Here is a 13,891-nt window from a genome sequence, read left to right on the forward strand (position 1 = left end):
AGCAAAATTATCTTAATTACCAATTTATACTACTACAGGGGGGCCAGCAGGTGTGAAGTTCATCAGCAGAGGGCAGTGGGACAAAACGCCAGAGTCAACCACAGCCGGCACAACAGAAAGGACAGTGCCTCCTACAAGAGCAAACAACAGTAACAGCAATAAAAGTGGGAAAAGAGCAGAGGACAGAACAAGAGGGGAGCGGAGAAGAGTGGGCAATCTAATAATTAATGCTACAGGTCACAGACCTTTTATTAAATCTTTAAAATAAAAAGTATCACTACCAATAAGAACATTTTATTTTTTCCCTAGTTTTTTTTAACATGAATATTCTCCACTTATTTGTAAAAACATTAAAAAAACATAAAATAATTCAACATCACAAATCATTCATGAATCCATCAACTTTTAAGTCCTAATAGTAAAACACTGGCAATGGGCTAGAAACATTGGAACGTACGACAAATTCTTATAGTTTGCCAGTCACAGGCTGCATGTCTATAATACTGACATTTCTCTCATGATTCTATTTTAGAACTCACCAAGGTTCAAATCTTGTTTTTGCTAGCCCCAAATATATTTCCTTTTAAAGGGGAGAAGAAAAGTCAACTTTTAAGTTCTGAAAATTCACTGGTTATGGTATAATGTCCATAGGAAGTATGGGAGTTTGTGAGAAGTGAGACAGGGTTAATCAAAACACCTAGAGTTGCAACATATACAGAAACATATTTCCAAGACAAGGGGAAAGGGAAGGCAGTGGCACCAAACAAAGTCATGAGGCCCAAGTTGGAGCAAGAACAAATAACTTTGGTTCCAGAAGCCAAATCTGAAGAGAAAACAAGTTGAAAAGGAAGACAAAATTGTACGAATGTATAGTGCATGGAATTCTTTTTCTGGTTCAATGATTTAGTTATAAATATAGATTATTAGTCTTTCTATACATGTAACAAATGCCAAACTCACAGGAAATTTCTAAAAATGACTTTCACATTTGTTAAAAAAAGTAAAAATTACATACGTTTCTTCCCCTTCCTTCAGTTCAAGTTCTGAGCCAAAATATTACACATAACAATAGCTGGTCCTAACTCTAAAAAAGGTGAAACTGTATCAACCTCCTTTGTCAATATAAAGAGCTACATAATTTCTATGATACTTGCCTTGAATTTAGGCATGAGAAAAACTTCTCAGAGCAAGTCAAAGGAAAGGAAAGCTATGAAAGAGAACACAAGACCAGCAGATGAAACAAATACTCCGAAAAACTCGAATCTACCATTCAAGTATTGAAAACACCCCAAAGGAGACAACGAACAAGATCTATTGTAACAAAGTCAGCAAAGTAGAATGCAAATAGCATGATAAATGGCCTGCAAGGCTGTCTGCTATGTAAGCACAGTGATTCAGTCCACCACTTCTTTTGGACCCTAAAGAAGGGGTTCATTTGAAAGTCATAATTCTCTTTTTGCAACTTTCTCTCTTGGTTGTCTTCAGGGACTAGTTGTGTTTTTCCTCTGTGTTATGCAGACCATCTCCTTAACCCCCCAAAGAGTACTCATTTTCATATATTAAAAGACTTCTTTAGAAAAACGGAGAAGAGTGCGAGAACACAGCCACCCTGCTAACGGTTGCTCTTCATTGCTTCTTTTGCCGCCATGATCAGTGGTGTCAGGCTCGATAACGGTTTGGCCAATTTCAGGAAGGGGTGCTGCCAGAACGGGGGAGGACAATGAATAAAAGTCATCAGCTTCTTTCGACTAGGCCTCAAACACTACTTCTGATCATAATTTATTTACTAAACTAAATACATTATTTCAATATCTGACAAATCCCTCATAATCAGTCTACCACTTTTTTTTAGGCAGTGTCTTGCTATGTAGCGCTGGCTGGCCTTGAACTCATACAATCCTGCTTCAGCCTCGCTAGTGCTGGGGTTACAGGCGTCTGTCATGACACTCAGCAGCATAGGGGCTTTGTAGTCAGCAGTAGAGCTGTTTTAGTATTTCTAATTTCATGTAATCTACAATTAAACTGCCTATAAACATATTCATGCCAGCACTGAAAGGTTGAGAATAGTATGTAAAAAATATAATTATGGCATTAATGAATTTTACTCTTAGTAGTCAGAACCCTAAAAATGTAGCAGCTGCTTTATTCCTGGTGGTCAATGAATACTGAAATATAATTAATGTTATGAAAGCTTTCTGTTGCTTACTCAAAAGAATGAACTTTTTTCAATAATGGCATCATTTTCAAATTTACCTGTAACAACTCTTTGGCTGAACCCCTTTTCTCGACATCCATTTCCAAACATCGATTTAAGAAATCCCGAAATATTGGAGACAGTTTCTCTGGATTCTGAAGTTCTGGAGTTCCATTAGTTGCTATCAAGTACAAGGCCTGGAAACAGAATAACACCTTCAGCATATTTAAAGTATCTGAACAAAGTGAGCATCCTTTATTAAATCCATGAGCCTCCTCCTCTTCTTTTCCCCTCCGTGGTTAAGAGTTGCCCAACTTGGGCAACTTTGCAGATCCTTTCTCAACATAAAGAAAGGGGAGGGGAGGGGAGAAGAGGGGAGGAAGAGAGGCTGCAGCTCAGGACAGAGACCCAGAGTTCAATCCCCACGATTTTTTTTAAAAAAAGTAAAACATTTAAACATTTACTCTTTTCTCAAAATTCTCCAGTGGCTCCCTCATCTTAACCAAGTAAAAGCTAAAATTCTTCCCAATGCTGCCACTACACAGTGCCTTGCCTCAGGGATTCACCTTCCTCCCCAGTATGCTTCGTATACTTGAGTACTGCTGAAAGCTGTTCATGATCTTCAAGTGTACCAGAACATTCCTGCTGCAAGGCTTTGCACTTGTTATTCCTTGTGCTATAACTAACTTTTCCCCGGGTAAGCTTTCTCTCACCTCCTATATAAAATGCCCGTTTCAGAAAGCTTCTCCCAAGCATCCCTTTAAAGTGAACATGTTTGACTGGGGAGATAGCTCAGTAGAATAAGTGCCTGCCTGGCAAGCACAAAGTCCTGAGTTCAATCCCCAGTACCAAAGAAAGAAGGGAGGGAGGAAGACAAAACAAGACCGGACCGGACCGGACCAGACCAGATTCTGGCCCTCTGCCTGCCAGTCACAGCACTTAGGAGTCCATCACTTAAAATATCTGCAGTATTCCTATTCATTTTACTGCCTTCCTTCTCCCACAAGAATATTAAGTTCATGAGTTTGTTGGCTCTATTAAGTAGTACTTTGAACAGTACCTGGCACAAGGCAGGTACTCAAGTTAACATTAAATAGCCAAGCATGATGGCATGCTTGTAATCCCAGCACTCAAGAGGATGAGACGGAGGATCGCTGTGAGTTTGATGCCAGCCGGGGTTACATAAGCAAGTTCAAATGTAGCCTGTACTACATAATGAGAGCCTGCCTCAGAAAAGGGGGGTAGGGAGCAGGGATGCAGCTCAGTGCCAAGGCCTGGGTTCAATAATACTATAAGTAAGAAAAATCATACTATAAAATAAGCCATACAGCTCTTTAAAATCTACAAATGCCAGCACAATTCACAACACCTAAATCTTACAAGCAGTCTATATGTCCATCAACAGATCAATGGATTAAAAGAAGTGATGTTCGTGTTTACACACAATGGAGTACTATTCTACCATAAAGAATAAAGCCAAGTCCTTTGTAGGAAAAAGGATGCACCTCCCAGCTTCATGTTAAAGTGAAATAAACACACAAACAAGCTTAAATATCACATGGCTTCTATTGTATGAAAAATCCAAAACAGAAATAAGGAGTAAAATAAAAGACAACAGAAAAGAGCAAATTAGATCTTTAGCATACAGAAAGGTAACCAAGAGGCGGAGGGTGGAGGGAGGGGATGGAAACAGAATTAAACAAAACAAAAACTGTGATATATTGTATACATGTACCAAGTCCCCAAGAGAAATGTGATCATTAGGTGGTACAAATATGTATCCCTACATCCCCTGCAAAAAGGTGAAGGGGAAAAAAAGAATAAGCTGTGTCATGTACTAACTCCCCATGATGAGGTTAACCATTATTTACATTTTGGCCATTAAACAAAGCAAAACCCCTACAAACTCTTCAGCTAACATCTTCAGTTCCATAACCCAGGAGGCATATGATTTTTAGATGGACAACAAGGGCAGAAATTAGGTTTTATCACCTTTCTATTCTAAAATCTTGCCTGATTCCAGATGCACTAGAATGTTTAGGGAAAGCGTCCTCACAATGCAGCTGGTATTAACTGGCCTTACCCGCAAGGGGTTCTCATTGAGGTATGGAGGCTCTCCTTCGACCATCTCGATAGCCATAATGCCCAGAGACCAAATGTCCACTTTGGGGCCGTACGCTTTCCGTGTGACCACCTCAGGTGCCATCCAGTAAGGGGTCCCAACCATGGTGCTGCGTTTGCTCTGCTCAGGGGTGATCTGGGCACAGAAACCAAAGTCGGCTACAAAACAAAACAAAACAAAACATCTAGAATTAAAAATTTCAAGGATAGCTTTATCGAAAGAATTCACTTCAGATGATGTAATTATATTCTGACTATTCAGCCTTTTATCAGAATGTATTTAAAATACTTTGATACTACTAGAGTCAAAGTTACTAGTGAGCCTTTTATTTATTTATTTATTTATTTTTTTTTAATTTTTATTTATTTATTTGTGTGTGTGTGTGTGTGGCCAGCTCAGCCCACCAGGGGGCGCGGCTGGCTGGCATGTGGTGCTGGGGGATTGAACCGCGGTCCCTGTGGTTTGCCAAGCTTGTTCCAAGTAGGTGCTTTAGACCACTGAGCCATCTCTCCAGCCCTAGTGAGCCTTTTATCATAATTCATTCTGCCCTAAAAAGTTTAATACAATTGAAAGATATATGAAAAGGACAAAAATGACCAAAGGTGAACATCAAAACCAAATGCAACAAATTAGGGAGAGGTCAAAACATGAAATCTATGCTGAATAAAATAAATACAAAGTAGATGCACTGAACACCCAATTTAGAAGAGCACCTAGAGAAAGAACACACTTGAATGCTATGATGCTCCTGTCAGAATGCTGACTACCATTCATCTACTCCACCCACGTCAGCCACCCCACTATCTAACCAGGGCATGAGATGCCTAGGTAGTGCATCTCATCCCCTCAGCAAGCACAAGGTCCCGAGTTCACTTGAAGAAATCAGGATCAGAATTTAGAATTACCTCTTCTCTAAACACGTTCAACTTCCCCATAAGCAATATTAGTAATTAGACCTGTAAGCGTTAGTTTTTTCATTACGCATTAAGTTGAATAGTCTGTATAAACTGCTTGGTTTGTTTTATCTTACTAGGATATTTTGTAGTGTTTTCCTACAACAAATTTATTTTTAGAGATCTTTCCATCAGTGCATTTATCAGCTTTTTAAAAAAACTACAAATATTAAACTACATAAAAATATTATTCCGTTATTCCTCTACATCTCAACATTTAAGATGGCTTTAGATTTTCTAGATTTTCTTTACAGTGTTGCAAGATCCCCTTATACTTACTGTAGTTTATCTACTCAGTAACTCTATAAGGACAGAGTATTAGAGGAGCAACTTTTTAGGTAAAATAATAATTTATACAGAAAAATAAGTGCATGGGCTGGGGAGATAGCTCAAGGTGCTGATTTCAATCCCTGGTACCACATGCCATGCTGGCCCCACAACCCCAGACATACTGTGCTGGTACCAAAACCAGGTTTGGTGGCGCACACCTGTAATTCCAGCACTGGGGAGGCTGAGACAAGAAGATCACTATGCGTCAAAACTGCTTAGAGACTTTGTATCAACAAAACAAAACAAAACAAAACAAAACAAAACAAAACAAAACAAAACAAAGGGCTGGCCAAATAGCTCAGCGTTTTGATTAAAGTGCCTGTGCAGGGGCCGGGGGGGTTCAATCCCCAGGTGTGCTGTGCTGGCCCTGCCACCAGGGCATGCCGAGACGGCAATTGAGACTGGGTGTCACGGCAAGCGCCTGTAATCCCAGCTCTTGAGAGGCAGTAAACAGGCAAATCACTAGAGTCTGATCTTGAAGTGAGACCCTGAACACCCTGTAGACCCTGCTCTAAAATTAAAAAAAAATAATAAGAATTTTTTAAAAAAAGTTTTAAAAAAAGATAAAATAGAATAAAACAGGCTGAAAAAAAGAAAATGAGTGCTTGTAAGAAGCTAGGTATTACTCTGAGTGTCTTAGAGCAGTATTATTTTTCAGCTTTTCTCTGAGTTAGGAATTGAATCCAAGCCCTCCTCCTGTACACTAGGCAAGTGCTCTATCATTATCTATACTAAGCCTCAGGTATATTTCTTAAAATTATTCTCATTTTATGTGGTAAAATTGAGACAATTATCTTTTTAGATAATTCACTGATGGCCATTCATCTAGTAAGTGGCAGAACCAGCAGAAAATGTTGTTCAAAAGAATCTAACTCAGTTTTCATGTGTTATCTACTAAAAGTATAGGTGAATGTCTATTTCCAACTCTGCTGCTAAGATTAAAGAACAGAAATCTTCTATTTTAATCATTTGACTAAATAACCTTTAGAAGGTATAATTTAAAAACACGAAAGATAGAGACAGGCTGAAATAGGTGCCAAGCCTTTGGAAGATTACAAAAACAACTTTCTGGTTTCTTCATCAAAGAAATGCCTTTAGGGTCGGGGAGATGGCTCAGTGGAATATACGCTTCCCTGGCAAGCGCAAGGGCCTGAGTTCAATCCCCGGTTCCGCAAAAAAAAAAAAAAAAAAAAAAGAAATGCCTTTGATTTCAGCCAGAGAAATCTCAGTAGTTGTTCTGTTCTAGTCCCCTAGGGGGGAAGGTTGGAACTGAAAGGTAATGACCACAATGAAAAGAAGTTCAGGATTCCACTCTGCTTGGTAAGATCATTAAAAAAGTACATCTTTCCCTTGTCAAATAGAGGTCAGGATCATAAGGTGTGTAAAACTAACATGTCAAAAACAAAGTCAAGCTTTTGCCTAAAACAGAATCAGTTCTCTGATAGTCCTGGTACTGTTCCTTGGCACTGTTTTTTTTTGTTTGTTTTTGTCTTTTTGAGACAGGGTTTTGCTATGCAACTTAGGCTGGCCTTGAGCTGATTTTGTAGCTCAGGCTGGTCTCAAACTATCAACAGTTCTCCTGTCTCAGCCTCCCCTTCCTGGGATCACAGGCATGTACCACCACACCTACCAGTACCTTGTATCTTTAACCTCCAAAAAATTATGATAGGAAATACTATCTTTAGTGGATGAGAAATCAGATCCAATGAAATTTAGAAACTTGCCCAATATTATTTAGCAAGCAATAGCTAATCTATTAAACCAGGCCATCCAGTTTACAATACATATTCTTTATCACTAGATTCCTTTCCTCTCCATATACTAAATCACAAAAGTTTTAATACAAGAAATTAATTGATGCAGTGTGTTAATTATTGAAACTGTCCTACTGATTTGAAACTGTCTCATTGCTATTTATCAATAAAATTATGAAAAAAATATAAAAAAATAAAAAAAAGAAATTAATTGAATAAAAGACAGGAGATTATAATAAGAAACGAACAACTAACAAATCAACGTTATTTCTTCATTTGTTACTCACTAAGTTTAACCGATCCCTCCATTCCCAACAGCACATTGTCACTTTTGATATCTCTGTGGATCACTTGATTAGCATGTAAAAACTCCAACGCCTGTAAACACTGGACAGAAGAAAACACTTATCAATGAAACAATCCTCAAAAGTCTCCAACCCACAGGAGAAGACCCTCAATATTTAACATTTATAAAGGAAAAAAATACTATCTTATATGCAAAGTTACGGAAACAAAATGCTCCAATTAGTAAAATCCTTTCCCACCCTCTGATCTCACCCAGAAACAATATTAAAGAATGGTGGATCTAGGCCTTTCTCTGCCTTGATTGTTTTTCTTTCCAGATAGGACCTTCATATATTTGCCAGGCTGGTCTTGATCTCCTAGGCTCAAACTTTCAATCTTCCTGCCTCAGTCTCCCAGAATGCCAGGAATGTATGGTGTGTGTCACCATGCCAAGTTGCTCCAGTGTGCTGAATATACTGAGAACTATAAACTTGGAAAAAGTCGGCTGTATCTTAATTCATTACTCCCATGAGAACTGAATCATAAATGGACTCTGTACATCATTATAACAATTAAAAATCTCATTTGAAATACCATTCTACTTATTTAAGCAAAACAAATGCCTAAGAAATACTTATATATCAACTATGAAAAATTTAGAAAAACCCAAAGCATAATTCTTAAGCTTTGATGATTTTTTTTTAATGTATTTGGTACAGGATCTCACTATACAGCTCGGACTTTTATGATCCTCCTGTTTTCCACCTCCCTGGTGCTGGGATTGTAGGCAGTGTGCAACCATGCCTGGTCTCAGTGGCCAACTTAGCATGCCCACTGTTGGAATCAGCATAGCATGTGGTGCCAGGGATACTTTGATCAGTTTTTAAGTGACCTAGTATACTTCATTAAAGGATATCATATTCAGAACTATTAAGAAGCTATCTCCTTCCTCCAACCAGAAGGATGCTATTCCTTAAAAACTGCAAGACAGGCCTCGTGGCAAATGCCTTGATTCCAGTATGGGAGGCAGAGGTAAGATTATGGGCTACACAAGGAGCTCTAGGTTAGCCTGACTACAGAGACAGACCCTGCATCCTCTTGCAAAAAACAAACCAAAACAGTAACAAAAAAACTCTTTGTAACACTTTAAGCAAACCATTAACCTTAAATTTCATCTGTAGAAAAAGATATAGATTGAAGGAAAACTTTTTTTTAGCTTAGACTTAAAGAGTTTGGCAAAATTCTACTGGCTTAATAAGCAAATAGCAAGAGTAGAATTTCACTACTAAGTATAAGGAAACAAGTTTTTTCATCGGCAGTGGGCTCAATACAGCTAGGCAGTTTCTAGTACTTAAGATGAATACTCATATGTTTTGCTTTGTCTGAGATGGTTGTTTTCCTCCTACCTCAGCCTCCCACAGAAGGGTGTACCACCACACCCAGTTTCAAAAGCATCCTGACTGGATGGTAAACTCACAATCACTATCCTGAAATTTGCCTGTGAACTTGGCTCTGTAAAGGTCCATGTCTTATTCCTTTTTTTTTTTTTTTTTTTTTTGTGGAACCAGGGATTGAACTCAGGCCCTTGTGCTTGCCAGGCAAGTGTTTATTCTACTGAGCCCTCTCTCTGGCCCCCATGTCTTATTCCTTAACTATCTTACACATAAAGAAAGGGAAGCAGGGGTACAAGACAACTTGTAGAGAATGTATTCAAAGTGTACCATACAATAAAAATTCCTTGCATAGAAAAGCTTTCCTTCTTTGCACCTCTTGCTAACCCCTGCAGAAGTTACCTCAAAGGAATCAAACTCACCTCTCTGCACACAGCCGCAATCTGAGCTTCATCCATGCACGTTTCTGTGACAACATCTGTGAGTGACCCACCAGCCAGGTACTCCATGACTACAAACAACTCGTCTCCAACCAGGTAACTAAAAATGGAATGCAAAACACAGTATTTTTTTAAACTTAATTTATTTTTTTGAGCAGAATATATTTATTGGGGGAAAGAAAGCTCCTGTCCGAGAGAGGGACAAGAGGGGGGCCCGAATGGGTTATCTCCAGGCAATTTTATTTTTTCTAACCATGACACTCTATGATAAAGAATTATCACGTTAAGCACCATAATAATGAACTGTGAGACTTGACAGCTTGAGCTAGGACGAGAACTGGAAAGAGACTATGTAACAGCACAAAAAACATTGGTGATCTTGGATCATTTAAAAGACAAAGACTGCCTAAAAGTGTAGTATGACTGTGTACAAAGATTATTCCAATTAAGGTAATCCTCAAAGAGCCATATATAGTGGCATAAACCTATGATCCCAGCTACTTGGACAATGAGGTAAGAAGGTCAGCATGAGCAACTTAGCAAGACCCTGTCTCTAAATAGAAATAGGCATGTAGCTCCTGAAGTCTTCAGGGATATGGGGGGCACACAGGCAGACAGGCAAATGTACTAAAAACTTTTCTTTCTTTCTTTTGTCTTTCTGAGACAAGGTCTTCACTATGCAGCTCAGGCTGGCCTTGAGCTCACTTCTAGCTCAGGCTGGTCTCAAACTTGCAATGATCTCCTCCCTCAGCCTCCTGAGTGCTGGGATTACAGGTACGTGCCATTACACTTAGCCAAAAGTTTATTTGTTATGTACATAGTACCACAACTAGGGCTAAAGTATTAAAATATATTGCTGGGGGGGTAGGGAAATAGCTCAGTAGAATAAGCACTTGCCTGGCAAGCCCAAGGGCCTGAGTTCAATGCCGGGTTCCGCAAAAAAACGAACAAATATATATATAGCTGGGGATACAGCTTAGTAGTAGAGTAGTAATACCCATTACTACCAAAAAAGAAAAAAAAAAAAATCCTTTCAAAATGTATAGTATTCAGGCCACTACCACCCCCCAAGCTTTATGGGCTCACAAATGAGGCTTTGGGGAGGTGAATGCATGATGAGCTTGAGATACTGGATTAGCCCACTACTGAGTTTATAGCTAGGTATTACAGGGAGGAGTAAAGTCTGGTATAAAGAAGTGGATCACTGTGGGCATCACCTAGAAAAAAAATTATATGTATTTTTATTTTTTTTTTAATTTTTATTTATTACATTTATTTATTGTGTGTGTGTGTGTGTGTGTGTGTGTGTGTGTGTGTGTGTGTGCGGCCAGCTCAATCCACCAGGGGGCGGGGCTGGCTGGCATGTGGTGCTGGAGGATCGAACCGAGGTCCCTGTGCTTTGCCAAGCTTGTTTCAAGTAGGTGCTTTAGACCACTGAGCCATCTCTCCAGCCCCTATATGTATTTTTATATTAAGGGAGGAGGAAGGATTGATTCCTTGCTCCCTTGAAGCAGCCTACCTGCTGTGGTAAGAACTGTTTCTCTTCTGCCTTCCCACCCTGACTTGGAACAAGCCAATTATGGTCTGAAACCTCTACAAAGTGTGAGCCAGAATAAAGCTCTCCCCTCCTATAACTTGTAGGTGTTAGGTATTTTGTCCTAGCAATGAAAAAGTAAGACACGCATCGTACACAATTTTTTTTTTTTTTTGGCGGGGGGGGGGGGGGGGGGCTGAACATGCCTTCAGGGCATTTCTGGTTTGGCAGGAGTATCTGGGTTCGAACCAGTGCAACTTGAGCCTCACTGCTTTTTTTTTTTAAAATTATTTATTTATTTATTCCTTTAGTGTGTGTGTGTGTTTGTGTGTGGCCAGCTCAGCCCACCTGAGGGCGGGGCTGGCTGGCATGTGGTGCTGGGGGATTGAACCGCGGTCCCTGTGCTTTGCCAAGCTTGTTCCAAGTAGGTGCTTTAGACCACTGAGCCATCTCTCCAGCCCCCTCACTGCTTTTTTAAGCAGGCACTTAAACAACTGAGGTAATGGGCAGGCCCCCTGTACACAAATTTAAATATGAAATTTAAAAATGTGAAATATGGGCCGGCCAAATAGCTGAGCAGGTTGAAGCGCCTGCAAGCAGGTGCAGGGGCTGGGGTTCAATCCCTGGGCCTGCCGTGCCGGCCCCGCCCCGGGGTGAGCTGAGACAACAATTGAGACTGGTTGTGGTGACGCATACCTATAATCCCAGCACTTGGGAGGCTGTAAACAGGAAGATCACTAAGATCTAGTAGTGAGACCCTGAACACCCCATAGGCCCTTTCCTAAAAAAATACAGAAATAAGTATGTATAATAAAATCAGGCATAATCTTTACCTCTAATACAACCACTGTTATTATATTTTAAACATTTTTTTATTTTAATGTTTGTTTCCCTTCCTTTTTACTATCATTTTCCAGTAGTCTTTGCTTTATTCATATGTGAGATTTTAAAAAACAATTATATTGCTGGACACAGTGGCACATGCCCATTTCAACTACTTAGGAGGCTAAGGCAGGAAGATCCCCAGCCTGAGTAACCTAGCAAGACCCTGTCTCAAAATATACAGGAAAGGGTTGGGGTATAACTCAAAGTTACAGTACATGTCTAGCATGTGTGAGGCCTTGAGTCCAAACCTCATAGAAGAGGGACAGGAGAAGAGAGAGGAAGAGGAAAAAGGTACCTGAACAGTTTAATTCTAGGAACACAGTATCTACAATGAAGGCTAAAGTCTCAATAGAGAAGAAAAACATCTGTAACCATAATTTTCTAGTCTGTTTTTTTGGTATTTAACATCAATTATTTTTCTGTCTTTTTGAAACAAGGTGTCATTATGCAGTTCAGGTTGGCCTTGAACTCAAAGTGACCTCCTGCCTCAGCCTCCTGAGTGCTGGGATTACAGGCATGCACCACCACGCCTGGTATTTTAACATCAATTCCTAAGGCAGATGAGCTTTTCTTTTTCTTTCATTTTGAAGAGTAAACGATGAACTTTTCCTTGGGGGACTTTTTTTTTTTAAGGTACTGAAAATTGAACATAGTACCTTGTGCTTACCAGGCAAGCGCTATGTCAATGAGCTATATCTCCAGCCTCAAATGAAGTTTTCTTAAGCATACATAATTTTCCCATTATAAAGAGCATTTAAGGGACTGGGGAGATGGCTCAGTAGAATGAGCACTTGCCTGACTAGTGTAAGGGGCTGAGTTCAATCCTCGGTTCTGCAAAAAGAAAAAAGAAAAAAAACAACAACAACAACAACAAAAAAACCCGGCATTTAAAATAAAAACCAAAGGTTGGGCTAATGAGATAGCTCAGTGGTCTAAAACGCCTGCTTAGGGAAGCTTACGCAAGTGCTGGGACAGAGGTTAGATCCCTGGCACCACATGCCACACCAGCCCCCCCCCCAGGGTGGGCTGAGCTGCTCCTCCAAAAAAAATTAAACGCTTAAGAAATATGTGGCTAGTCACATCTTTGGGTCAAGCACAATTCTCAGCAAAACCACTCCTTAACATGACTGCCTCTGCCATCTGCATTGCACACAGCCACCAGCAGCAATATGTTTCCTTTCGTTGCCTTCTCACTTGCCAATGATATCCTTGTAGAAAAAGGACCTTCTTTAAAAAAAAGACCTTTAAACTGGAATGTGCTAATGACTCTGTGCTTGCCAAACAGGCACTTATGCCACTGGAAGGCAGACTTTTTTGAAGGTAGCTGAATCTATAATTTGTGATTGGTTTTTGTGTAATATATTTTTTTAATGTATTGGCCCAGGGTTTCACTATGCAGCTCAGACTCGTAGTGATCTTCCTGTTTTTAGCCTCCCCAGAGCTAGGATTATGGGCATGCACCACCACACCCCATCTCTGTAATTGTCTGTTTGCTTGTTTGTTTATTTTTTGTGGAACTGGGGATTGAACTCAGGCCCTTGCACTTGCCAGGGAAGTGCTTATTCCACTGAGACATTTCACCAGCCCTTTTTTGTTAAGTTTTAAAAGACATTTATTTTCCAGCAATGAATTAACAGTATTTAATCCTTTTTTTCCCCATAATTTTATTGAGAAACAAATAGCAATGACACAGTTTCAAAGCAAATTGGTAGGACAGTTTCAACAATCAACACACCGCATACATTCTTCCCAGTGGTTAATTGCTGTACAAGATGCGGACACGACATCCTATCCACAAACACCACTAGAACAAATCCCTCTATTCATTAAGAGAATGTAACTATATATCTATCCTAACCATTTTGAGTACACAGATACAAAATGGACATTCATCTGTATCCCTTTTGTTCAGTTCCAAGTTATTTGAATATTATAGGTGTGTTAACTCAGCAAAATATTCTAAAACAATCCAGTAGTCCATAATAGTATTGGGTCTTCCGCTT

At 39.6% G+C, this 13,891-nt stretch overlaps 1 protein-coding gene across 1 annotated transcript in view; it reads right to left on the minus strand.

Annotated features, from left to right (window-relative positions):
• Nucleotides 1-550: 550 nt before the first annotated feature.
• Nucleotides 551-13,891, minus strand: part of Pak2 (p21 (RAC1) activated kinase 2) — an 88,852-nt gene continuing 75,511 nt past the window's right edge. Inside the window, exons 8-12 of the mRNA XM_023704763.1 lie at nt 9,452-9,569; nt 7,641-7,740; nt 4,278-4,474; nt 2,254-2,391; nt 551-1,699 (exon numbers count right to left, since the gene is read on the minus strand). Coding sequence (XP_023560531.1) covers nt 1,613-1,699; nt 2,254-2,391; nt 4,278-4,474; nt 7,641-7,740; nt 9,452-9,569 — 640 coding nt within the window. The 3' untranslated portion in view covers nt 551-1,612. The remainder of the gene's footprint in view (nt 1,700-2,253; nt 2,392-4,277; nt 4,475-7,640; nt 7,741-9,451; nt 9,570-13,891) is intronic.

Source organism: Octodon degus, unplaced genomic scaffold (assembly GCF_000260255.1).
Source record: "Octodon degus isolate 3935 unplaced genomic scaffold, OctDeg1.0 scaffold00203, whole genome shotgun sequence".
Classification (NCBI taxonomy): Eukaryota; Metazoa; Chordata; class Mammalia; order Rodentia; family Octodontidae; genus Octodon; species Octodon degus.